This window comes from Embiotoca jacksoni, unplaced genomic scaffold (assembly GCF_022577435.1).
Source record: "Embiotoca jacksoni isolate LCO1_2020_lvr unplaced genomic scaffold, fEmbJac1.0.p SCAF_1, whole genome shotgun sequence".
Lineage (NCBI taxonomy): Eukaryota > Metazoa > Chordata > Actinopteri > Embiotocidae > Embiotoca > Embiotoca jacksoni.
In genome coordinates, this window is record NW_027185229.1 from 7,191,368 (window position 1) to 7,217,036 (window position 25,669).

At 40.0% G+C, this 25,669-nt stretch overlaps 1 protein-coding gene across 11 annotated transcripts in view; it reads left to right on the plus strand.

The window, feature by feature from the left end:
* Nucleotides 1–25,346, plus strand: part of celf4 (CUGBP, Elav-like family member 4) — an 85,624-nt gene extending 60,278 nt beyond the window's left edge. The window contains exons 3-14 of one of the 11 annotated variants that reach the window (XM_069142742.1): nucleotides 4,077–4,125; nucleotides 8,005–8,133; nucleotides 9,059–9,138; nucleotides 9,545–9,685; nucleotides 10,048–10,186; nucleotides 12,628–12,780; nucleotides 13,178–13,288; nucleotides 14,659–14,724; nucleotides 15,171–15,251; nucleotides 16,837–16,920; nucleotides 18,088–18,282; nucleotides 20,335–25,346. In XM_069142742.1, the coding sequence (XP_068998843.1) occupies nucleotides 4,077–4,125; nucleotides 8,005–8,133; nucleotides 9,059–9,138; nucleotides 9,545–9,685; nucleotides 10,048–10,186; nucleotides 12,628–12,780; nucleotides 13,178–13,288; nucleotides 14,659–14,724; nucleotides 15,171–15,251; nucleotides 16,837–16,920; nucleotides 18,088–18,215 (1,161 nt within the window). In that variant the 3' untranslated portion in view covers nucleotides 18,216–18,282; nucleotides 20,335–25,346. Of the gene's footprint in view, nucleotides 1–4,076; nucleotides 4,126–8,004; nucleotides 8,134–9,058; nucleotides 9,139–9,544; nucleotides 9,686–10,047; nucleotides 10,187–12,627; nucleotides 12,781–13,177; nucleotides 13,289–14,658; nucleotides 14,725–15,170; nucleotides 15,252–16,836; nucleotides 16,981–18,087; nucleotides 18,283–20,334 lie in introns of all 11 variants that reach the window. The other 10 variants (XM_069170488.1, XM_069145995.1, XM_069162399.1 and 7 more) reach the window with 10 other exon arrangements.
* The last annotated feature ends 323 nt before the right edge of the window (nucleotides 25,347–25,669 follow it).

Genomic DNA, 25,669 nt, shown 5'->3' on the forward strand with positions numbered 1-25,669 from the left:
GTTCACATTTACAACTGCTCCTTTTCAGATATGTGCTTTTGTGTATAGACTTCACTTTAAAAAAAATCAGGAAATAAATTTATGAGCAAAGACAAATATCTTAAGATTCAAATGGGAAGGAGAGTGAATTAAAGCAATTGGAAGGTAAAAGAAAAAAAGGCTTTCCACTGCAGAATGTAAAATAGAGCAAGTTTTGACAATAGTAGAGGCGGAATATTATGAGCAGCCTTCCTTGCTTCCCTGGGAGAGTTTCATGGAGTGCTTTCTCACTGTGATAATGAAATGACCTGGCCTGCACTGCTCTACTCTCTCTCTCAAAAACACATCTGCGAGACGAGGGTGAAAATGAGAAAATCCTACCTCCTCTCCTGAGTTTCGTAAAGCATACTTTCAATATTCTTTTTCACAGAGAATGATGGGAGGGTGAGTGACTGTGGACTTTTGTGTCCTTGTGAGTGTTGTGTACTATTGTAGCTGTGCGTGCATTGCGTTATTTTGTGTGTATGGGCTTGCAGATGCTTTCGCTGCTTTCAGCAACTTGTAATAAACTGTATTTGAAGCACATTTGATATAACAAGGTACTACACAGACAAGCCCATAGAGTTCTCATCGTAAAATAGTTTTTGTAACTTAATTTTTGTGGTTTGCACACAGTGGAATCAATACAGTAAACAGCAAAACTCAGTTCAAGGGCTACAGTTTTGTCCTATTTCGAGGTAGAATCTAATAAGTAAAACTACTATAGTCCCACATTGTTTGGAGCTAATCTTGCAGGTTTTACTAGACATTCAGGTCGTACCACACTGATTCAGAAGAATGACTCACCAGTTTGGTACAGCACAGACTGTATGCACACCATGTATTCCCTCAGCTTCTAGTTAACAGGGAATCTATGGCAGCACTGAGGCAGAGCGCTGTCATTGAGTTACATAATCAACAGAGGAGTGTAGCTAGAATGTGTGTGAGCGTGTGCGCCTTCGTGCATCCGTGTAGCTGCAGTTCTTCCTGAGCTGTCGATCATGTGGTGCACCAAGGCCACAAGGCTGCTGAGGTGGACTTTCAGCAACAATGGAGCTTAGCGTGTGTGAGTGTTTTTAAAGGCATATGCGTGCATGAATAGGTGGCCGCATTTACAAGGCTGAGGAGAGAAAGCAAGCTATAAGCAAAGTATTAGGTGTGCATGCTGCGAGATGAGCCAATTTAGGTACTGCACATGTTGACTCACAAGCCTACATTTACATATCTATTGTGTGTGTGTGTGTGTGTGTGTGTGTGTGTGTGTGTGTGTGTGTGTGTGTGTGTGTGTGTGTGTGTGTGTGTGTGTGTGCTTATTTGTAATCAGCTGTTCGCTTCCAATGCATGCTTGGTCGCCTAGGCCTATTTGTGATATTGCATGTTTGTGTGTGAGCCAAAACTGTGTGTATAAGCATGCACGTCTAGTCATGTAAGCTTATCCACTCTGTTTGCGTGTGCACGTGTTTCTATATGTATGTATCTCAGGGCCTTTTGTGAAGATTGTATGTTTTTTTTTTTCAATCCTGGCATCAGGCTAAAGACAGTTTCTCCTGCTCAATGCTGCCATCTGGCTTTAGCCGGCGCCACCGCAGACATCCTCGGGGAGCTATCCGAGCGAGTCAGCGTCTGGCTTTAACAACTGTTTTGGGATCGGTTGTCCAGTGGACTGGTGCTAACTTACCCTATTATGAGCAGGATGATAAAACTGACCTTGAAGCAGTTTATGGGCCCAGAATAATGGAAACCACTGATAAAGAGCCCATGAAACTGCACTCAGCTTTCAGTGACAAAAGAAAATAATGATTTAACCACTTAACATTATTTTTGAGCGGTATCTAAAAATTTATGTGCAGACATTTTGCGTGCTGGTGCTCAACTAGCAATGACGAATTAAGAGATTCAGTGATTAATATGTGTTCAGTGAGGTTCACTGGATTCTGCGTGTTAAGAATGAAGGATTTCGGTTTTAATAAAATCTTGCCTCAGAACTGAAAAAATATCATTACATATAATATAATATTTATTTTTTTTAAAAATGAAAATTGTTAGGGGAAAGAAAGAAAAAGGGGAGGAAGGTATTTTTATTTTTGCAAACTTTTTTTGGAGTTGTATGATTTGTACAATAACAATAAAATAGAGCATATTTGGACCTTCTCCACAGCCAAATCATTTGTGTGCTATCCCTAAAATCTCAGGCCAGAGGGAAATTAAAAACATGAAAATTGAACCCAGTGGGTCAGCGCTACAGTATACCAGTACATATAAACAGTATATGCAGGTTAAGACCAGCGCTTGCATATAAAACCAGTGGAGGTGGAACACAATTAGGTCAGTTTGAGGCCAGACCATTTGTATGGGTCACGGTAAAAGTGCTCATATGTATGCAGGCTTATAGGCCCCCTGGGAGCATATGGCTGACCTTGTCCCACACTCTGATCTATGTCCTCATCTCCCCCTACGTCCTCTTTTCCTCATTCCTCCTCCCGTCTCTCCTCTTCCTCCCCCACTTCCTTTTTTTATTACCGCATTTCCCTCTCCTCAAACACCCCCCTCCCCCACCATCACACCTTTTCTTTTAACTGTTTTCAGTTAGTTTCTCTTTTTTCTCACCCCTTTTGGTTTCACCCTTCCTGTGGTCGCTCGCTTTCCTGTAACACTTTTTTTTTAAATTCACATACTTTCACTTTTTACTCATTTTTAACTCCCATTTTTCCATTCCCCAATTTCTTTATCCCCTCTTGTCCTTTTTCCATATCAACAGCCAGTCTGATAAATAATGCATCACAGCACATTAAAAACATTAGTAGGGTTCTCTTGGCTGTCAAAGAGAGGGAGGAGATGAGGGAGAGGAAGGAAGGGGGTAACTCCATATTAAATAAGTGTTGTGGAGAATGATGTGATTTAATATTAGCAGCAGAAAAGCACCAGAAAAGGGTGAAGGTCCGAGTATTAATTGTGTTGGCGTCGTGCCCTTGTGTCCTCAAGCTCAAAGGTTTTTTTTGCCTTTGGTGAATCATCTGAAAGCTTGCAGATTCATAAGGATGATGGCTGTATCAGCAAACTCAAAAGAAAAGATTTAATGACATTTTGCAAAACACAGATTCTGCATCACACAGAACCTTGACCTTTCCCTTCTCCCTTTCATCCGTTGCTTTCTCCATCCTCTCCTCTCCTCTCCTCTCCTCTCCTCTCCTCTCCTCTCCTCTCCTCTCCTCCTGCTATTCCTCCTGGCACCGTGGCGATTGGCATTATTAAAAATTGATTGGCGGCGAGCGTTTAGCAGGGTGGTGAGGCGGAGAGGAAAATTTTGACAGGCAGGAGTGAAATGAAAGGAGAGCCTCGGCGGACACAGTGTGGAAAGGTCTCACTGGGGGACAGAGTGTGTGTGTGTGTGTGTGTGTGTTGTGTGTGTGTGTGTGTGTGTGTGTGTGTGTGTGTGTGTGTGTGTGTGTGTATACACATGCTTGCGTGTGAGGCTAAGAGAAGATTGTGGAAGAACAATTTCAAGTGAGGCTTAGGAGTTTGAAAACTCACACAAGACACTGTGTAGTGTACATATGTGTTGAGTGTGCTGCCGGTGTGTGTATGCAGACACAGCAACATATTTGAACACACAGCGCCCACATACGCCACATTACCGTGGCACACAAGCATCCAGAATCAGACACAGGGATGATACACAGTCACAGTAACTCTGCTGACCCAGAGTTACCTCCCTACCATCCATCCCTCTTTCTATCATTCCCTTCATCCCTCTGCTTATCCCCCTTTCCAAACCCTCTCTCTCCTTTCATCTCAGATCAAATAATATTTCCAACCCATATTCCCAACCAGCGATTCCCCCAATGGCTATAAGTGCTACAGCTTTGGAGATTTTCAATACACTTTACCCGCAATTTGGCTGAGTGACTCTAAAAAAGTTTTTTTAAGAGGGGGAGGAGGGTGAAAGCATGCGCCATTACATGATGCTAACTGGTTTCTTTGTCTCTTTGTTTCCTCTTTTCTCTTGCTGTTTGCCCTCTCTTTTCTCCCTTTTCTCTCTCTCTCTCTCTGTGTCACAGATGAACAGACCGATCCAGGTGAAGCCAGCAGACAGTGAGAGTCGAGGAGGTACTGTATGGCCTTCGTTGCTGCTTCTCCTCCCCCATCCTTCCCTCCACTTCCTTTCTTTGTTCCAGGCCTACAAACATGCTGCCCGTGCGTATCAGCTTCACCATTATCTGTCCTATTAGACGATGCCCTGTACCTCGACACAGGCTGACAGCGCGGCCTGGCCGGACCCTCCAGTATTCAGAGCGCATTATGTAAACAGCGCTCTTCCTGGCCAGCGCAGGCTCCAGCTCCTTTCTTGGAGTTTCATCATATGCACTGATGCATTTACATGCACGCGCACACACAGACAGAAACATGCATGTCTTGTCATGCTTGAGCGGAAAACAGGTTGCTTCTTTTGTCAAAAAGCCAAAGCCTATTTGACTAATGTCACAAGTTTGTACCAAATGAACCGCAGACGCCAAATGACAGATCTCTGTGAATGTGCGTGGACGTCTGCTCTGGTATTTTGTATGCATCAGGCTGTATTGACAGCCACAACCGCTTAAAGCGAATTTTCTAGGTCTAGACATGTAGTGACCTGCTCCTGACATCAATCAATGGACTGTACATGAGAAGATTGATGCAGTTTGACCACTTTTGGCTGGAGTCTTTCAAACTTTGCAGTTGTTAATATAATTGGCACCAGAGCAATTCTGCAGCCACAAGAAAGAGGGGAAGGGAGAGGTGAAAAAAAGAAGAATAGAGCATGCAATGAGTTGAAGGTTGATAAGCAGTAGCAGCATAAGGGCTGAGAGAAAGGTGTTAGCCTGTATGGAGAGAAAAAAAAAAAAAAAAAGCTTTCAGGAAAGGAAGAGAGATTGTGCAACATTGGCTTCTATTTAGTTTAGCAGTTCTCTGGGTATGATTGATGGAGAGGGAGGGAACAGAGGCCAGCACAGAGCCTGAGCGAGCAAAGTGAGGGCAATGCAAGACGTCTATACCTGTCTGGGTTTGGGCTCTCTTCCTCTGAATGTATGTCCTCAGCCAACTCTCATCTATTCTCAACACTTCTATTCTTCCAAGTTATTTTTGAGTCTTTTTTTTCCCTTTCAACCCCCAACATGTTTACACATTAAAGCAAAGGTACACACTGTAATGGGTGTTACATTTCTAATTGCATGACTAATATCTTTTACTTGAGTAAGAGCACTAGTAGTCCTGCTATTAAATAGTACATAAATAACACTAGCAAAGTGTACTGAAGTATCAAAGAAAAATGTTGATTCAGCAGAATAATTTTCCCTGTGGCTGATTTATTATGAAGTAGTATATTAATACTGATGCATCAGTGAAGGTGGCAATTTGCTGTTGCAGCTGGTTCATATGAAGCTACGTTTTTTTATTTATTTTAAAAGCAGTTAAATATGACATTAAATATTAAATAATCACTTATTTGCAAGTGAATAAGGGACTTTTCGATGAAACTGTTAACTGCTTTTTTGGGTTGAAAAAAAGGTAATGTGACAGAGGTCATTTGACAAAGTACAAAAGTGCTAAAGTCCAAGTAGGGGGTGGTTGAACCATGGCTTAAATGAAGAAATTTCATCTACCGAAAATTTTAATCCATGAGAAATTTTTTACCAAACCTAACCATGTGTTTTTTTTATGTCCAGCTGAGACAAAACACAACACTGACATATGCTGTGATCTCTGGTTGCTATTTTAGCAGCTTATCATATTGTATGTTTTTGATGCAAAATCTAACTCTGAGGTTTAACTTAAAACTACATCTCTGATAAAAAAAAAAAAAAAATTGTATTGGAGTTAAAAGTAAAACATAAAATGTTTCAAACCTTCAGTATAAAGTATCAAGAAATGGAAAGTATTCGAGTAAAAGTACCTCAATACTTTAGGTACAGCACTTGATTAAATGATTATGTAGTTACTTTCCACCACTCTTACACATATAATATCAGTGTAGAAGGGTCTGTGCAAGTGATCATGCTGTGATTAAAAGGAATGCTGTCAAGTGTGGCAAAAATCAATACTGAAATTAAAAACTACTTTTTATGGATCCCTGTAAAACTTTTGCAGACTAAATATGACAGTTGAAGGAGGGACAGCCATTGTCATGTCCTGCCAGTGTGTTTGTGTGTGTGTGTGTGTGTGTGTGTGTGTGTGTGTGTGTGTGTGTGTGTGTGTGTGTGTGTGTGTGTGTGTGTGTGTGTGTGTGTGTGTGTGTGCAAGGAAGAGAGCTCTTCAAACTCCGGTGTATATTGATTAGCTCTCTTGCTGAAAATGTGTGTGAGTGCATGTGTGTGTGTTAAGTCCTCTCCCAAAGAAAGATGTAATGTTTATTGGTGGCTTCCCTGGAGAACTGTAGGCTTTGGCCACCAGCGAGATGTATACTGTGAATGTGTATGTGACTAAGAAAAAGTGTGTGTGGTGGGGGGGCAAACATTTCACGATTTGAGCGTGTGCGTGTCTGTGCATACGTGTGTGTCCTCCAACCCCGATGTGCGCTACACTCTTGTAAACACCCCCGAACCCCCCACACCCCTCTCCCGGTGCAAGGCCAGAGCGTAGATTAGTCTTGTTGACTCGGCAAGGACGCCCTGTCAGGCACAGGCAGCAGGGAACGGACCCTAAGCACGCACGCATGCATGCATGCACACACTCACAGATACACACACACACACACATTGATTTGCAAAACACATTCTGGGGCAATCGCACTGAGGCTCATTAATTTCAAAACATATACGTCCAGATTGTACGCAAGAACAGACGACAGCGCTGCACGCTGACACATCTTCTGCTGTCGGGCATCAACACACTTTCACCGTCTGATTCACAATTTCCTTCAAACGCTCATTCAGTGACTCACCCACACTGTCACGTGCTGACACTAATGAACTGATTCTGGATCTAAAGTCTGCCTAGATTTTATTAAGGCCCCTGCATGATTGATTTGTATTTGATTTTTTTCATCCTCCAATTTATTTGGACAGCATGTAAATTCTGTTTGAATGTGTGTTGCTTGAGGTCTGTGGGAGTTTTTTTTTTTTTTTTTAAATCCCTTTTTTAAGGTGCAAAAGGGAAGCTGTTGCTCTGTGCAAAAGGGTAGCTGCTATGTATTCATGGATGAGAAATAACTCAATAGATGTTTTAAAGTGATGCTACATAATCTGAAAATATAAACATAATTATAATTTTTTTATGTTTCCCCTGATGTAAGCCTGTACAGAAAGTAGGTATTTTATTTTGAAAGTGCTTTCAATGCTTTCCATTCCTTTTTATTTTCTAGTTTCTGCATAGAGTCACAAAAAAGCACTTAAACAATTTGCAATGTAAAAGTGGTACCAGAAATGGAGACTGCCTGTTTTTGTCACTGCATTATTGCAGGCAAAACGTTCAGAGGATCTGAAGTAAAATGCTACGGATGAAATAACTGAACAACAACATTTGCTCACTGTGCCTTGAGGAAGAGAATATTGTATTAGCTTATTATCTCGTGTGGGGCTACTATACGAGTGTAAGCCAAAACGGCTTGGTAGCTATGTAATAAACTTATGAGCACCTGTCAGTGACCTCCTGTATAATAACCTTTTTAACTGTTATTCTATTATTACTGCATGGTTTACTTCAATTCTTCAACATCTATGACAATGAACAGTGTCAACAGCTTTTAAACAACGACATCTTAAGTTGTGTTTGTACCACAGCAGATAACATACTGTACGAGTTTGTGCATCATATATATAGATATAGATATACACAGTCTAAACATTGGTGCACTTTGTGTTATCACAAAATTTCTCTATGATAGTTTTTGTATGCATATCTAAGGCTGAGCAACACTGCCTCTATTCCACTGAATCAAGCATGTTTTTATGTAGAATATCAAACAGCATCTCTGATCCTCTGATCGTGACCTCTTCCTTTTCCTTTTAGAAGACAGAAAGCTCTTTGTGGGCATGCTCAACAAGCAACAGTCAGAAGATGATGTGCGGCGCCTTTTTGAGTCCTTCGGCAGCATCGAGGAATGCACCATCCTCAGAGGTCCCGACGGAAACAGCAAAGGTGAGTTTATTGCTGTTTATGACTTTGAGCAAGCAACACTTTTTCACAGGCAACTGCACAGAAATGATTTGGCCTTTCAAAGTTGGTGACTTTGCAAAGTTCTCCTTTAACGCTCCATGTTGAGTGATGTCAAAGCAGACTATTTCACAATCTTCACAGGAGTAAAAATACTGTATTTCCACAGTAAATGCCATTGGAGAGCATTGTCCTCAGGGATGAGAGATACAAACCACCAACCCTTTACAGATGAACCCCATTAACCTTCTGAGTCAACCTACATGGCTCTGATAAAGAGGAAAAAAAACGAAGTCAAACTCCTTATTAACCATCGGGCCTGATGTCATGCCAGAAAAAGGTCCTTTCAAAATGTTGTCAGAGTGCTACACAAGTTCGCTGTATGAAGTTCATCAGTGGGCTTAACAGCCAATCAATGAAGCCCAATGATAACTAAGCCTGATGATTACAGTGGGCTTGATCATTCTGATTCCTCCGTGAAGCTCCATTAACAAGGCTTCATCAGCCAGCTTACTTGGCTAAGTGGGCTTTAGCTCAATAATTACTGGGAACTTGATCATTCAAATTCATCAACGCTGCTTGTCAATAGTAAGCGCCACCAGAATGCTGTGGTATTTTAAGCCCCATCAGAGGATCCCAAAGTTGTTAATGGTGTCACAGTGGCACGTTTACCCTTATTGAGCATCGATCAACACTGATGCAACCCTACGCAGCAAAGAAGGCTCTCCTTGATAAATGTTTCCTGTTGGAAACTTATAAAAAACTTTTTGTATCAGAAGAATTGCTCTGTTGTGATACGTTTCAGAAAACCTATGTCTTCTGTTCTCACTGTCTTGTTATCCTCTTACTCATTTTTTCCTCTCTCTCTCTCTCTCTCTCTCTCTCTCTCTCTCTCTCTCTCTCTCTTCAGGCTGTGCGTTTGTAAAATACTCCTCTCATGCTGAAGCTCAGGCAGCCATCAGTGCACTACACGGCAGCCAGACAATGCCTGTGAGTACATCGTAACTGTGTGTGAGCATGTAGGTGTGTGAGAGAGGTGAGTCACACAGAGGGATGAGTCAAACGGCGCTTAATTACCATCTTAAAGTTAAGTTATACTTTATTAATCCCAGTGAAGAAATTTGTCCTTAAGATATGACCCAGCCTAACTTTTTCAGGGAAGTGGGTGCCAACAAGAGCTCTGAGGCCATTTCCTTGGCCAGAGATATTGGATACGTGTGTGTGTGTGTGTGTGTGTGTGTGTGTGTGTGTGTGTGTGTGTGTGTGTGTGTGTGTGTGTGTGTGTGTGTGTGTGTGTGTGTGTGTGTGTGTGTGTGTGTCACATGTCTATGGTACCACACTAACATGAACTGTCTGGTGTGTATGTGTGTGGGTGGATGGATGGGTGGGTGCACAGGGGGCCTCATCCAGTCTGGTGGTAAAGTTCGCCGACACGGATAAGGAGCGCACCATCCGCCGCATGCAGCAGATGGCTGGTCAGATGGGCATCTTCAACCCTATGGCCCTGCAATTTGGAGCCTATGGAGCCTACGCTCAGGCAAGACGCTCCAAAAAACAACTATTTTAGCCACAGTTTTTACTCAATGAGCCACGGAGATTAAATGGAGAGTTCAAGCCCAGCTCTCTTATAAATGTGGCGTAGCGAAAAAAAGATGTAGAAGTAATATATTCAAGTTAATTTGGAAAAGGAACATAATATTGGAAATATACATTCTGTAAGTTTTAATACTTGGTTTATACGTAATAGTCTCTTTTTTCTGTCCCTGTACTCACTTTCCTTTTATGGTCTTTGCTCCTTTCATCTGACTGTCTTGACTCAGTAACCTCAAAGTTGTTCTTGTTTTTTCATTTAATTACTCTCTACCCTCCTTAAAATCCTCTCCACTGCTCCACCTGCAGGTGCAGCAGCAGGCAGCATTGATGGCGTCTGTAGGCCAGGGAGGCTACCTCAGTCCAATGGCAGCCTTTGCTGCTGCCCAGATGCAGCACATGGCCACCATCAATGGCCTTCCAGGAGCACCGATGACCCCCACATCAGGTAACAGTGGTTAAAGAGCAAAGGTTAAAGGATTATTTGTGATTTTTGCATTTTTCCATCCATCATTCAAAACGTTGCGTATGTGGTGATAAGCTAACATTGCTGTTCCCTGGAGGACGTGGCAGCAGACAATATGGCAGACCTTAACCAGGGAGGTCACATGAACTCAATTGCAGATATGACTGACTCCAGCCAAACAACGTTAGGCAGCACTAACCTGGCTTGGTTGCAGCTTGTCATTGGGAGAAAATAAAATATGGTTTTTAGATGCAGTAGATGTTCAAACAGAAATAAGCAGAGCTGAGCGTAACTACAAGTGAAGAAACTGGCGAAGTATAATGTTATGGATACGATTTTAGTGTTAAACTACTGTTAGGTCCTGTGTTAGCCAGGACACTGCAAAAGTCCTGTAGCTTTCAAACTTTTCTGATTCACTGTTGTGGCTGTTCCAGTAAAATGTCTAACAGTGAAAATGGTTCACATGAGTGTTAAATGATTTACATCCCCTTCCATCTGTGTGCCTGATATTTTTTTCTGAGCTGGCAGTGAGTGCTTTTAAAGGTCTGTAAGATTATATTCAGCAACAAGACAACTTTAAGTTCTAGATTGCAAGTAACTACCTTAATAAAATTTAGTGCTATATCATAAAAGAGTTCAGATGACGTCTATGTCTGTTTTGTTTTTTGGTGCCTAAATCTAACCAGAGGGGCTCATTTAGCAAAACTCCTGTGGGTTGTATTTGAGGGCAGGGACAGACGACTTGTAGCCTATATATGGTCGTATGGGTTGGAGGACTTGTTAGGGATATTTGTGGGGGGAAAAGAAATTTACTTTGCTGTGAATATAAATATTTAGTATTTCATACACATGTTATTACTATTTAAATATATTATTCATGGCTGTGATATTTTTTGTTAACATTTAATTGATTTGTCATTTTTGTGTAAGATTCTGCTTCCTGTTTTGTACAACAAAGAAACAAATGATGATTGGAAATTAAGTCAAACTTATAGATTACATATTTTAATGTGTTTGTTTTTTTACAGAGAAGTTACCTATACAGCAGTAGCCTAATTAACTGGCAAAATAGCATATTCACATAAGTAAATTTGTAAATATCAAATGTTTTCATTGTTTCAATGTTTTTGTACAACAAATATTTAGTTACTGATATCTATTTAAATAATGGTAATAAAAACGTTGAAGGGAAAACTTTTAGCTTAGTTTAACTACTGGCAATAAAAGGTTAGCAAAGGAACTTAATCATTTGTTTCCATAAAGTATATTTAAAAAAAATATCTTGAGCAAAGTTCTACTTTCATTGAAGCCAATTACATCTGCAGAGGAGGCCTTGTGTCCTCCTGACTTATGGTTTACATTCAGCTCCGTTTTGATCATTTTTCTCCATGGTGTCGAATGAAAACAGCTTCCTCACATCACTGCTCAGATTATCCATGGTCATGATTAACATTCAGTTACGATGGTTTTCTCCACTTTGCATTAGTGAAGAAGACAACAATAGCCTATAGCTGACTGATAAGACAACAGCAAAGGGGTCAAAAAGGCTGTGCGTTTTACAAATGCCGAACCAGTTGTGCTTCAGAATTTCAAATTTGAGCGGATCATTGCAAATCAAATATTTAATTGTTTTGCCATATTCAAATAATAGCTGGAATTTCGGATAAAATATGACAATCTTATTAACTATAAAGTGGCAAAGCTGTTTATCCAGTTCAACAGATCGTACATATTCTGCCTTTCTCTGTCAAATTTGCTTATGTCAACATACCCTCACAACACAATGTAAATCTGCATCAGACAATAGTCTGCGGGGGAAATTAGTTTTTCATTCACTATATTAAAATATCCATGTCTAAGATGGAGAAAAATCTAAAATTGTATAAGATGTCTTTGAAAATAGTGGAAGCAGCAGTGTAATAAAGTTAAATATCAATGAATAAAATTAATATGTTCTTTTAAGGCCTTACTGTATCAATTAGGTGGAAAAATACAGTAGCAAGGAACAACATGCAGTGGATTTAAATGGGCACATTTTAACTATAAAGAATCTATACTGTAAATGTTTTTTTAATGCACTCAAGAAGTGCAAATGTACATAATTTATTATGGTTTAACATCCAATATTCTGAAGTATATAATTGGTGCTCATTTGATACCAACATAGCATACACTATTCCCAAACAATATGTCTGAGATAATGGCTGTTGTGTCACAGTAAGGGTCATACTGGGACAAGACATCAGCCCTGACATTTAGTGTCTTCACCGGCTCGCTGGACCGGCCCCTCTGACATTTGCAAGAGTTACTAGGTGTCCAGTCAAAGTAAAACTTCTCCATAATGTCTTCTTTTTTTTTTTCTTTTCTTTTTTTTTACAGTGGAATGCTTATCTCTGTTTGTCTGTCTTCCCCCGTGGCTGCAGGTGGCAGTACTCCCCCAGGCATCAGCGCCCCCACAGTGACCAGCATCCCCTCTCCCATTAGTGTAAATGGTTTTACTGGTATGCCGCCCCCACAGGCAAACGGGCAGCCCCCTGCAGAAGCTGTCTTCACCAACGGGATACACCACTACCCTGGTAGGTCTGCTAATCTCAGGGGCATGTATGCAAACACACAAGAGGACTCCCAGGTACAAAAAATATGAATATCAAGCCATTTATAATTAAGAATACACTGTTATGTTAAACTATGACTTTATGACAGTAAAGCCTGACTCTCTATAGACACACTGTACCAGGAAAGTGTGCATGTTGCTGGCTTACAGACAGCATGTCGAGGAGGCCGCGGCCAGACGAATGTAGCCCACAGACAGTGAGCATGTCGAGGAGATGAGTGTTTGGCAAAGGTGCTTATGGGCTGCTGGAGCCTAAGTATGCGCTTGTGTCATGAGCCGTGGCTCGTACCTCATTGGCTCTGTTTTTGTGAAGAGGTGGAAGAAAAATCTGTCTTCTTTTTACGCTCTTGTCTCCCCAGTGTTGCAGGAGGTGGTTTTTAGAGAGGACTCAGAGAAAAACGGCTTGGGCGTGGCTCCGCGGAGTTGTTTTGGGGTTCAGGGTGGCTGCTTCCTCTCTTCTCTCTCTGAAGGTAGCGCTCTCTCCCCCCCACCCACCCACTCTCACCCCATTTCCCTTTGGGCTCAAAAGGGTCAGGAAGAGTTTAAATCTGTGAAATAATGTTTAGAAATAATTTCAAAACCTTTTGTAAACCTGAAATTTTTTTTTTTGTGAAATTCAAGGTTTTGGAGTGAAGATTTATATTTGCAGAAAAAATATAGAAATGTATTTTTTGCAGACACTACTCAGGGCTGAAAAAAAAGGCAGTTTTTCAGGTACTATTTATATTTTAGTCATATGCTCCTGAAAATATGCTCATTGTAGTAAATCTGCAAATACAAATCCTGGTAATCTTATTCTAATAAACCTATGCCCATGTCTAGATTCACAAGCTTGCAATTCACCGGGCAAAACAAATGTTTCACAGGCTTACGATGAATGAGTTTCGAATTATTTTTGAATATGATTTCACAAGCTGCACATTTTATTGAGGTCTATTTGAGCCCATACCTCTCCTGCTTTCTTCTGGCTCTGTGATTGTGTTTCAGTGTCGCTGTTAGTCCATGGTGTGTTAGTATTTCTGTGGTTTTAAGTGATGTCGAGGTTATCGGTGTGTGTACGTGCTTATTGGTGTGTGTATGTGTGTTTTCTCAGTGGCGTACTCTATGTACATGTATCACACGTACAGAATGGGTAGATATAAAGTGTGGTGCAGCATAAGTGATAGTCACAAGTGTGTTAAAATGCAGGGAGGATTTAGATAGCAACAGGTGTATCCAGTGTCGTGTGTATTGTGCTTGTCTTGTTGTACATGTGAAAAACTAATATATTTCAGAGGATTTGTGTGTAATTGGCACAGGTTTATGACACCTTTTTTTCTTTTTCTGTCGTAACAGTGAAGAAATGTGTTGTTTTTTTGTTGTTGTTTTTGTTTTAAATGTGGTCCTTCAAAGTTTTCTGCTTCTCTAGAAAAAAAAAGAGCTACTTTTGAAATAATTTGGGAGCAACACTAAGTAAAAAGGTCTGCAAAAGGGAGAGAGATTCAGAATTCAGTTCCCCACACACTGAGAGCGAAGTGAGTTGACTCCACGCTGTTCGGCTCGCTAACCTTTCTGCTTTTCTTCTCCCTGTCTGTTCTTCTCTCCATCGCCCTCCTTCCTCTCACCCTTGTTATATATTACTCTCGCCTTCCTCCGTGCCCTCTACTCCATCTACATTCTCCCTCCGTCTCTCTGTGCCTCATCTCTCTCCCCCTACACACACACACACGCACACACACGCACGCACGCACGCACGCACACACACACACACACACACACACACACACACACACACACACCTCCATCCATCTGTGCTTACTTCAACCACCTCCTTCCTCTCCTCTCTTTGTCTCCGTTGAAGCAGCTCAAAGTCCCACTGCAGCTGATCCTCTCCAGCAGGCTTACACAGGAGTCCAGCAGTATGCAGGTCTGTCTGTCACTCTCACAGCAGCACTGAACTGTGTGTCTGCATATAAGCACTAATGTATGTGTGCGCGCGCGCGTGTGTGTGTGTGTGTGTGTGTGTGTGTGTGTGTGTGTGTGTGTGTGTGTGTGTGTGTGTGTGTGTGTGTGTGTGTGTGTGTGTGTGTGAGAAAGTAAGAAAGTGAATATGATGACAATATCAGCAAGAATAAAGATAAGAATTCCTTTGTTAGAATTCGAATTTTGATCATGTAACATTAGGTGTGTTTCCGTCTCACTACATCTCTGCTGAGTTCAGTGTGTGTTTGGGCAACATGTAGACTCTATTGTCGGATATGTGATCGATTACCTGCTGTGCCCCTGCATATATCACATTGTTTGTATGTACCCGAGTGTGTGCTCCAGTCATGATTGTTATCTGATGTGTGTGTGTGTTTGTGTGTGTCTCAGCAGCCTACCCCGCTGCATACGGTCAGATCAGCCAAGCCTTCCCCCACCCTCCACCCATCATTCCACAGCAGCAGCGAGAAGGTAACGCACACACGGCACACTCCCTAAATATTCATACATCTTGCAAACATTTACCTCTTCTTTGTTCATCTTTGTCCAGTTGCCAACGTTGTCCTGGAATAAACAACTCCCTTTAAAAATACCCAGGCAATTCATAGTGCTTTAAGTGATTTGACATCGTGCCAGTAAGATCAGTCAAAAGCAAAATAATAGGTGTAGTTTCACAGAGCATAGTGGACAAGTTTGGAATGATTAGACGAGGCTAAATAGCTTTTCAAACTTGTATTCAACCACGTATTTCAAACTGAGCTGCAAACCTACTCATGAACTTAATGACCTCCATGTTTGGGACACCAAAGTCTGGGACCTTACTGCCCTCTTGTGGAAATGAACAAAATAATGTGAAACACTACACAGCAGAGGCAACCCAGAAGATGCCATTTAAGCATTTAGTTGTTTGAAAAGGGATACTAGAAAGACATGAATATAGAAACTATGAGTTTTCCGCTACAATCTAAACCACCTGAGAGCTTAAAATGACTGTCAACTAATAACTGCAAATTGGGATGAACTGCACGTTTCCTGTATTCTACAAATCTGATCATCATTAATAAATTAGGGTTATAATATAGTAATATAATACAAAATAGCATATGTATACATTAATATGACACAAAAAGTATTTGAACAAAGCCCTGAAAACTTAAACAATCAAACTCTCAAATGTAAAAAATTTCTGGAGCCTGTTTTACAAAATTGATTTGCAAGCAAACAAACGGTGGCAGCGTCACATTTCACAGATGATGATCGCTCACAGTGAGTCTGACGGGGCTCTTGCACTGCCATGTATGAGATGTTCGTTTGGATTAGTGAAACTCAACTAAATTTTAAGAAAAGGACTGCAGCTTTTATTTTGCGTATTTAATTAAACAGCCCCCTGCTTTGCCAGGAAATACTAAAAGTTACCAGTGGGACATCTTAAAATATTTTATTTCATCCAACCTAGTAAAGACATTAAATTTACTGTCACATATGACAAAGACAGGCAGAAAATCTCACAAATGAAAAGTTAGAACATAAAATGTTTGCTTGAAAATTAATAATCGATTGTGTTAGGAAATTCATTTTCTGGTGGTTGACGGATTAATTGATCAAATAATTATTTGCTCTACTGAGGTTTGATCAAATATCCAAATGTTGTTTAATATAAATAAAATTGAATTGAATTTAATTTAATTCATCCTAATTTGTCAATGTTGCATTTAAGTATGTGACATCACAATTTAGCAAGTAATTCAAATGAGTGAAAAGAGCTCAGACAGAAATGCAAGTCTTGTGAAATCACAGAAATATTTTGAATTTTAGCAGAAAATGTCTGTCTTTGTGGGTCATTTTTACCTCACCTTCACTCAGAATATGCTCTTCTAGCCACCTTGTTTTTTTTACTCTATGCTTTAAATATTTCCTTACTGTCATCACGTAGTTCTCTTCTGTCGTGGTCTCCCTTCCTCATTCTTACCCCATCTCTCCCCTTGTCGCTCCTCCTCTGACCTTTGCCCTTCTTCTGTCTCCCTTCTCTTGTCTCTCTCGGTTTGTCTCCGTGCAGGACCGGAGGGTTGCAACCTGTTCATCTACCACCTCCCTCAGGAGTTTGGGGATGGAGAGCTGATGCAGATGTTCCTGCCTTTCGGTAATGTCATCTCCTCCAAAGTGTTTGTGGATCGGGCGACAAACCAAAGTAAATGCTTTGGTGGGTAAAAATTAACAAAACCAAAAGATTATTGGTTATTTATTCTGATTATTCTTTTTTACTAATCACTTTTTGTCCTTCCTAACCTCTCAACACCTCTCCCTGTAAAAAATGAAAACAAAAGGATAGAAAATTTCTCTGCAGCTATTACTAATAAGGATGGAGATTGAGTGTCTGGATATTTCTATTAATCATTACAGCAATTTTCCTTTGAAATTCTTATTTCTTTAAATATTTCAGTGATACATGTATACAGTCTATATCCTGCTGAGAACTTTATCCCTTTTATCCTCCCAGTTTTACTGCCATTGTGCTCTTGACATACTGTACAATACAAATGCTGACTCTCAGTCTCTATCCCTGTCTACAGCTTACTGTAAGCAAAAGCAAGAGCAACGCATGCTAGGAATACAACCAAGAACATAGCTGTTGCTCCGGCAGTGCAAAGATAGAGAGCTGCCATCTTACGTTGTGCCACTGACAGCACAATGTAGCCGAACGTATAATTATGTGGCAAATTATAAATGGATTGTGGAGAATGTTTAATGGAGAGTCCATCAGGTGCAACCCATTTGCAAATTAGTTTTTGCTCATTAATACAACACAACATTAAATGTTGTATTATTCATGTTGCAATTTTGAGATGCAGGTTTTAATTTGTGATTTGATGATTTATTTTCTCGTTCAAGTGGAAGTTAAAAAACCGAAACTCAAATATAACACAACTATATCGATGTTTTGGTTATAAATCCCATTAGCAAGTTGTGTTGTGATTTTAGCAGCATGCTGTTCTCGCTGTTATAATTGTGATCCTATTGCTGTTATACAGACATACATCTGTATTATTTTAGTTATATTAATGTTTATAAACTACTGTATTTGACTTAATGTCTGTTATATTAATGCTCACAACTATTTTTTTGTGGATGTTTTTATTTTTAGGATTTCATTCATCTTTCAGTTTTAGAATGATACACACATGTAAAAGGTTGGCTCATCTTTTTGAACTCATCTTTTTTTCTCTTTTCTTTTACAACCAAAAACTGTCCTTGCCTCTTCATCTAACGACATCCCTCCTCTTCCTCTCTCTTCTGGCCTTTCCCCCAGGTTTTGTGAGCTTCGACAACCCAGGTAGTGCCCAAGCTGCCATCCAGTCAATGAACGGCTTCCAGATCGGCATGAAAAGACTCAAAGTGCAGCTGAAGAGGCCAAAGGACGCCAACCGCCCCTACTAACCCCCCGCCCCAGCCAGCCGCCGCCACAATGGCGGCCGGGGCAGCCGTTGATCACAGGGAAAGACAGGTAAGGTATTGAATGTGACTAATCTATGTTTTCCATAACCTTTTATAAATATCATAAAACATTTGCAGATACCTAACAACAAGCTAATCGTTTGTAAATCACTTGTAAAGAATTGTGAAGTTTAACTCCTGCGCTGACAGCCTAAGTATGCATTTGGAAATGTCACCATGATAAATTACTGTAGTTTCCTGCTAGTTCACTTTTCTCAATGGCAGCAACTCACATAAAAGTCTGAAAGCAGACAACATAAAAAAACACAAGATCTCTCAGTAATCTCTAAAGTTTCAAGGCTTACAGGATATAAAAAAAAAAAACACATCGCTGCGTTATGAAAATCTGTGCCCTCTAACGTGTAGTTGATATTGAAATGAGATAGATCAGTCAGTTTTAATAGCTGGCTGAAACAACCAAAGCTGTAGGCATTTACTTAGATGCAGCCTCCTCTATTTGTAGAACATCTTTACAGTAAGTGACCCTGTAGGTAAAAGATAATTGGTAAATGGTTCCGTGTGTTGCACAGGGAAGGAACTGCTTCCAAGGGAGAGGCATTTATTACCCCTCAGGCGGGTAATTGTGCCGTTCCTCTTTGTCTCCTCCCTTCATCTGTGTGATGGAGAGTATGAGCTGTGTCGTTCATTCGCCACTGATGACTTCATTCAAGGGCAACTTATCACCCACTCACAAACTAACTGAACCATCGCAGTGTCCCGAGGCAAATCACTGCAGGTAGAATAGTGCAGTCTCATATGGATTTGTCACATAATATGTGGCACCAGTCCTTTTGATAAATCAAGATATGTTCCACAGAACGTTGGAGAAAACGTCTTTTTGATTTCCTATTTCTTTTTGCCAGACAGTTAATAAAGTTTCCACAGATTAACAAGCACATTTCTGTCTTTTCACTTGCATTCCCAGTTTTACTTTTCATACATCCAAATATAATAATAAATCTGTATTGACAAGACAGCAATCTGGATTACTTGTATTTTACTTTTAAAGCCACAGGAAGGTTTGGGTGTGACTTGCTAAAAATGCCTTCGTCATATTTAAAACAGGATTAAGCTGTTTGACTTCAATGGAAAATAAAAACTAATTGTTTTATCACAGAAGATTACAACCCCGTCACTGCAGGATGGGCACTGATTTGTTTTCAGAAGTGCCTCAGTATGTTTATCCATACCAGGACTTAAGAGTCTTAGAGCTTGCCAAGATGCGTTAGAGAGGCAGGTGTCCTGTAAGTATTCTGCAACGCTCCATCTGCATGTAAATACAGCAAGAATCAACACCCAAGGAGGACACAAAACTGATGATGTCATGGCAATCTAATACAAAGGTCACAAAAACCAATCAATTAACCACCCCATCTCCTATTTTTGTGTTGTTGTTTTTTCATTTGTGGTAAAGATTTAATCATAGAGGGCCTAGCTGTCCCTTTTAAAAGTCTAATAGAAATAATAAACAAATGAATCAGACATACAATGACAGCTGGCGATACCAAAGTGCCATTTTAGCTAAAACATTGCAGCCACAGCCGTGCTAGCACCTCTCTTTGGCACCATAATGCTTTGGAGCTAAAGGCTAATGACAGCATTATAGCAACTCACAATAATGATTCTGACATGCTGATGTTGAACAGTTGCAGTGGATGTCATTAGGATGCATCATCTGCAAACCATAAGTATCTGTATTAAGTTTTGGCCCAATCCATCCAGTAGATGTTGCGATATCTCTCTAATCATACTTAAACTTTGAGCTGCTTTAGTGACACTGGATGAATATCCAGGGCATAAGGGTTGATGACTCTCGGCACATAATACCACAAATGTCAACCTCATGGTGGCGCTGCAGGAAAAGTCAGGGGATCCCATGGGACAATGGACAGCTATGCTAAATCTTTGCTAAATAATTGTTGAGATTTTTCACTTATGGACCAGTGTGGAAGTGGTGGAATATCCTGCGATTTGCAACATTTTAATGTGCAAAAATCATTCACCTTTTTGTGTTCTACAAAATAGTCGACTCAAATATTCCTATTTTCTCTGTGCTTTTCAGGTTTTGTTGAGCTGAATCATATGTCGACTACTTGCTACAGACCACTGAGTGCAAACTCAACATCTGGACCACTGAGGCTGCTTCAGAAACAGAGAGAGAGAGAGAGCGATGACCGAGTCAAGGACACCTCCTTTTGGATGTACTAAAACTTTGGAACTCAGAGAGAATTTGTACCAGCCTGGTTAGCCCCAGGACTTTTTTTCTTCTGCACACATACAGTATTACACACCTGTTTCCCCACAAAACCCTGCTTGAATGACAGCTACCTTTTTCTGGACCACAAAAACTTTTACTTGAACAATGAAGGGGAAAAAGTAAAAGAAACTATATCAAACCTACTTACAATGACCAACCCCACTGAACTCTTGAAGAGAATATGGATGTCAAAAGTCCAACAAGAACAAAACAAACTTTTTAAAAACTGAATAGTGGATTGCCGTAGGAGATCTTTCTGTAAGATGGTTTGCGTTTGGGACAGTTGACTTTTGAAGATCAATTTCTAAGACTTGAACCAAGAAGGGACAAGTTCTCGGAGAGAGAACTTAAGTAGGGAATGTGATATTTTCAGGACACAAAATTGGCTTCGATTTGGGATGGCCATCATTAGCTCGGAGTGCCTGTCCGTTTCCAGGGGATACCGTTGCCGAGGAGAGCCATAGCAACGGTCTCCAGGGAGTCTTATCTGTCATTCCTTAGTTGTTTTAGGGACCAAAAGACCAAACATTTTTATTGCTGAGGACTTGTAGCTCTAATATACTCGGACCACTGCATCTCTGTCAGTCAGTGTTAACTGGTTGGGGAGTTGCACTTAAAAGAAGTGTACATTTCGAATATATACAACTCATGTATATATACATATATATTGCTGATATGCTTTTTGAATACAGGCAGAACTATTTCAGACGACCAAACGGGGTCTCTCACTTCGCTAGTTTACAATTACTCAAAATGTTTATTTTTTTCTCTTCTCATTTTGTCTTGGGAGGGATGGCGAGTGCATGGGAGGGGCTGCTCCGTATCACAGCCTTATCTTTTTTAACTTGACATCCTAACCTCATAGATAGAATAACATCAGAAACGTTTGAAATATATGAACTTGTTTATATTTGCAGTACATATATATGTATAACAAGCATTCAAGCAAATGTATTCATATATACAGTATATATGGATAAATAGATATTAATCACAAATATATGTATTTATATGCACATATTTTATATATGTGTGTCTGTATATAGAGCGGCTACTGACTACGTTGAGCTGTAATTTTTTGTAGATTTTAGCTGGAGTTTGAAGCATTGCTCTGCTTGGGAAGAATCGCAAATCTGGCAGCTCCCAAAACTGCAGGCATTCCTATCTCTGATTACCTATATGCTGACACACAATATATTGCTAAAAGATACATGTGTGAAAAAAACACATATGGTGTAAATATTATCTGAAAATGCAAAAAGCCACATCTCAGTAGCAGGCTTTAAGAGAATCAGGCTAAACGATTTTAGAGGAAAAGGACAATTATCTTCGACTCTATTCCAAACATATCTTTTGAGCTTACACACACACACACACACACACACACACACAGAGACACAGACAGACAGACAGACAGACAGACAGACAGACACACACACACACACACACACACACACACACACACACACACACACAAACTTCTCTTTGAAACTTGAACCAAAATGAATATGTCTCACAACCCTTGCTCTCTTTTGCATTCAGTAAAGTGCATGTAGCGTATGGGCTGTCACCATGTCAAGGTGTGCCTTGTCACCTGCAGAATCTGCCATCAAGCACTGTGCTCTCAGAAAACAAAAGAAAAAAAAAAAACATACACACAATACTGCAAGCAGCCAACGCGCTATTATGATGTCAAAACTACAGCCAGATCCATATCATTTCTCAGCCGCGTAGAGAGCTTCAGTGCATGTCAAATATAGCAAATCGTCTGGCCACTGTTGGTCCATCATCTTCTTTGGAGAAAAAAAATCCATTTAGAACTAAAGTAGACTCATGTGATTACACTTCAAACTAAAGCGGGCATTAGGTAACCTGTTTGCACAGGTACTAACTATCTAAGATGTGTGCAGGGCACCTGTGACTACTTTCCACTGGTTGGAGTCAAAAAAAAATACAAAAGGGGTAAAGTTCAGGGTTGCAACTGACACAAAATGGCTTGACAAGGGACGTGACTGAGCTTACTGGACCTACAATTGGGATTTTAATGGCTGTGAAGGTGATGTAATATTCATGAATATATTAGAGCGATGGCTTCCCATTGACCAGAAAAGGGGAAAAGGTTTTATGTACCTTCCCATCTAGCAGTTAATGTGAGGAATCTCTGCTGGTGATACTTGACATGAAGCATATCCTTTAGAAGGTGTTATATTGCCTTGTGTTATATGTCCTCACAAAATTAAATATAAACATAAAACTATAATGAAACTGTAAAATGAAGCAATGAGTGTGAAAAGCCATTCATCTATTACAACTGCTGCATCACTTAGGCTGATTTCATATTGCTTTAGCATTACAGTTTCCCATAATAGTCTACAAAAATGGTATAAACACCTAGTATACACCTGCAAAAAGGTCAACAGAGTTGGATTTATTGGACCCTGCATTCAACACATATTGAGCTGGTGGAGATTACTCAATGAATATTTATATATATGAATATTTATAAGGCTATATGACACTTTGGAAGACAATGCTTCCTGTTGGGCGCCGTTACTGGTTTTCCTATAAACTGCTCATTATGCCATTTCCCCACCGTCTCTGTCTAACCTTTTTAGCAGTTTGAATAATTTAACATTTACCTTCCGAATCCAGCGAGGCCAAAAGACGCCACTACACATCCCAGGATGCCTCTGTTTGTGTGTGCCACATAACAATCTCCTGAGCATGGCATACAGCGCGAACCGGATGACCATCACGATCATTTCTTTTGGCTCTGACAGTATCTGTGGTGGTTTAGTACAAATCCTCTTGCACATCCACCTGAACTGTCCCCGTCTAACAATAACATCTGAAGCTAAATGTCACGTCTGGTATCCCTGATCGCCACACTGTGTGCCCTTTTTGACTGCCCCGCTGCTCTGAGAAAATGTAAAAAAAAAAAAAAAGAAAAAAAAAATGTGTAGACACAGTCTGTGCTTTTCTAATGGCTTGTTCGAGCAATCACGCATGTCTTTCACCCGTGTATTCATGTCCAGTGAAATAAGGGGAAGCAGAACGACCATTAGGAACTAGAATGCCAAGCACCTCATCTTCATTTGCTCCAACTTTAAGCTGCAAGTTTACATGAGAAAAGTAAAACAAAGTATAGTGGTTCAAAAACAACAAGAAACAGAGCAGAAGTTTGAATATAAATATATATATATAAATATATACATAAACCGATGAATATACTGTAAATTGTTTCTTTTTTTTGCTCTGTTTTTCTCTGTACATAGGTTTGCATATTTTATAGGACTTTTACTTCTATCTACAAGGACTGGATAAAGTACTTTAAATACTGAAAAAAAAAATATATGAATGAAAACATGATAATGCTCATTAAAACCAGGTACAAAAAAATAGTTGCTAGGATACGGTACAAACTGTAGGACCTGACCAAGGCATTTATCCAGAATACAGTCAGGGAGAGCATTGACCTCAGTTAGAGCTTAGACAAACATTGACCTATTTTATAAACAAAAAAAATACATTAATGGGTTCTATTCATTTATCTATTTGTTTAGATATTTATTTATAAGTCATGTCTGAGATGATATGCATGCTTTCATGGCATTATTTTTCTATGAGTTGGTACGTGACCAAATAGTTTTTATATGACATGCATGGGCCACTGTTGTGGTCCACAGATGATCATTGTTCCTGACTGCAGGACCATGCCTTCAGCACTTCTTTGATGATGGAGAAAAATACTCCTATTGACCAAGTGATGTCAAAGACAGATTCTAACCATTTATTTATTTTGTTTATTTATTTATGTATTTGTTTATTTATTTGTGCTGTTTGATTCAAGATCTGAGCTCTATTAATGCCACTGATCTGTTTGCTTCGAAGTGCTACTTTCTGTCACATCATCAAGTATTGGGGAAAAACTCAGAATTTAACAACTTCAAAGACTGATTTTACATTTTCCTGTGGCTGACAAACTATTCACAGCAATGCAGTACAACACGAAAGCCTTATGTATATTTGTAATTATAAATTCACACTGTTCTGTTCTTAAAAAAAAAGTAAGCTTTGTTACAAGATTGTTAAAAAAGATGCCAAATTGGTAGATCCTTCTTTGAGTACCATTCGCTTCCATTCTGAAACCTTTAAACAAAAAAATGTACAATTCCTGGTTAAACACTCCACTCTTAAACCAACTGCTCAATCAGATATATATTCACAGCAGAGGATATGCCTTGAGGTCACTATAAGTTGCTGCTAATATGTGATGAGATAATGTCTGATTTACTGTCAATCGATGATTAATTGCAGGCATAAAACAACAGTTTTGGTTTTTAAACCCTATCACCGCCCTCCTACTTTACCATCCTGCTTTGTATTGTTTGACAGAGCTCTGATCTTGCCCAACTGATGAGTTCCATGAAGAACAAAATTCAATGAAAACTGCACTATTTCATCAAAAACTATTTGAGTTCCTATCATTGTTTTCAGTGCTGTTATCAAGGATTTCATTTCTAAAGCTCAGTAGTGTTGCTAGAATCACATTTTACTTCATGTGGTTTTCAAAGTATTCTGGAAAACTATTTCCCAATTTCAGCACATATGGAGGGTGGGGAAATGAATGTCGCATATTAAGCTTTGCCAGGTTCCTAATGAGCAGAGCTTCTGATTGGGCAGTGCGCTTTAGGCTCCCGCCCCCCGTCTCTCCAGACTGCACCATTCTCTGGTCCCCTGGACTCTTCTTTTGTAATTTTAAATGAATGATGCGTCTCAGCTTAGCCCAATAATAAAGCACAGTCTAGAATAAAGTATCCTGTGTCGTGTCATAATTACTGAAAGCTTATCAATGCAAGATTGCTTGTGTTTTATTGTGTTTTACCCACCCACAGTATACCTCGAAGCTGGTTCCCCAAAATGCAGTAGAAGGATAGGTGCAGGATGTGAAACAGAACAACTGTCTATCTGTTTCCATTGAATCACTGAGGTCATATCATATATGCCTGATACATTTTAGTCAGACTCAAAAAGGACATTTGTGTTCAATGAGATTCAGTTATACTGTCAAGGTCTACAGAGATAAGAAACACAACTCAGAGTTTTTCAAAGTTTTCCTGCAGAGGCAATGCAAAATATC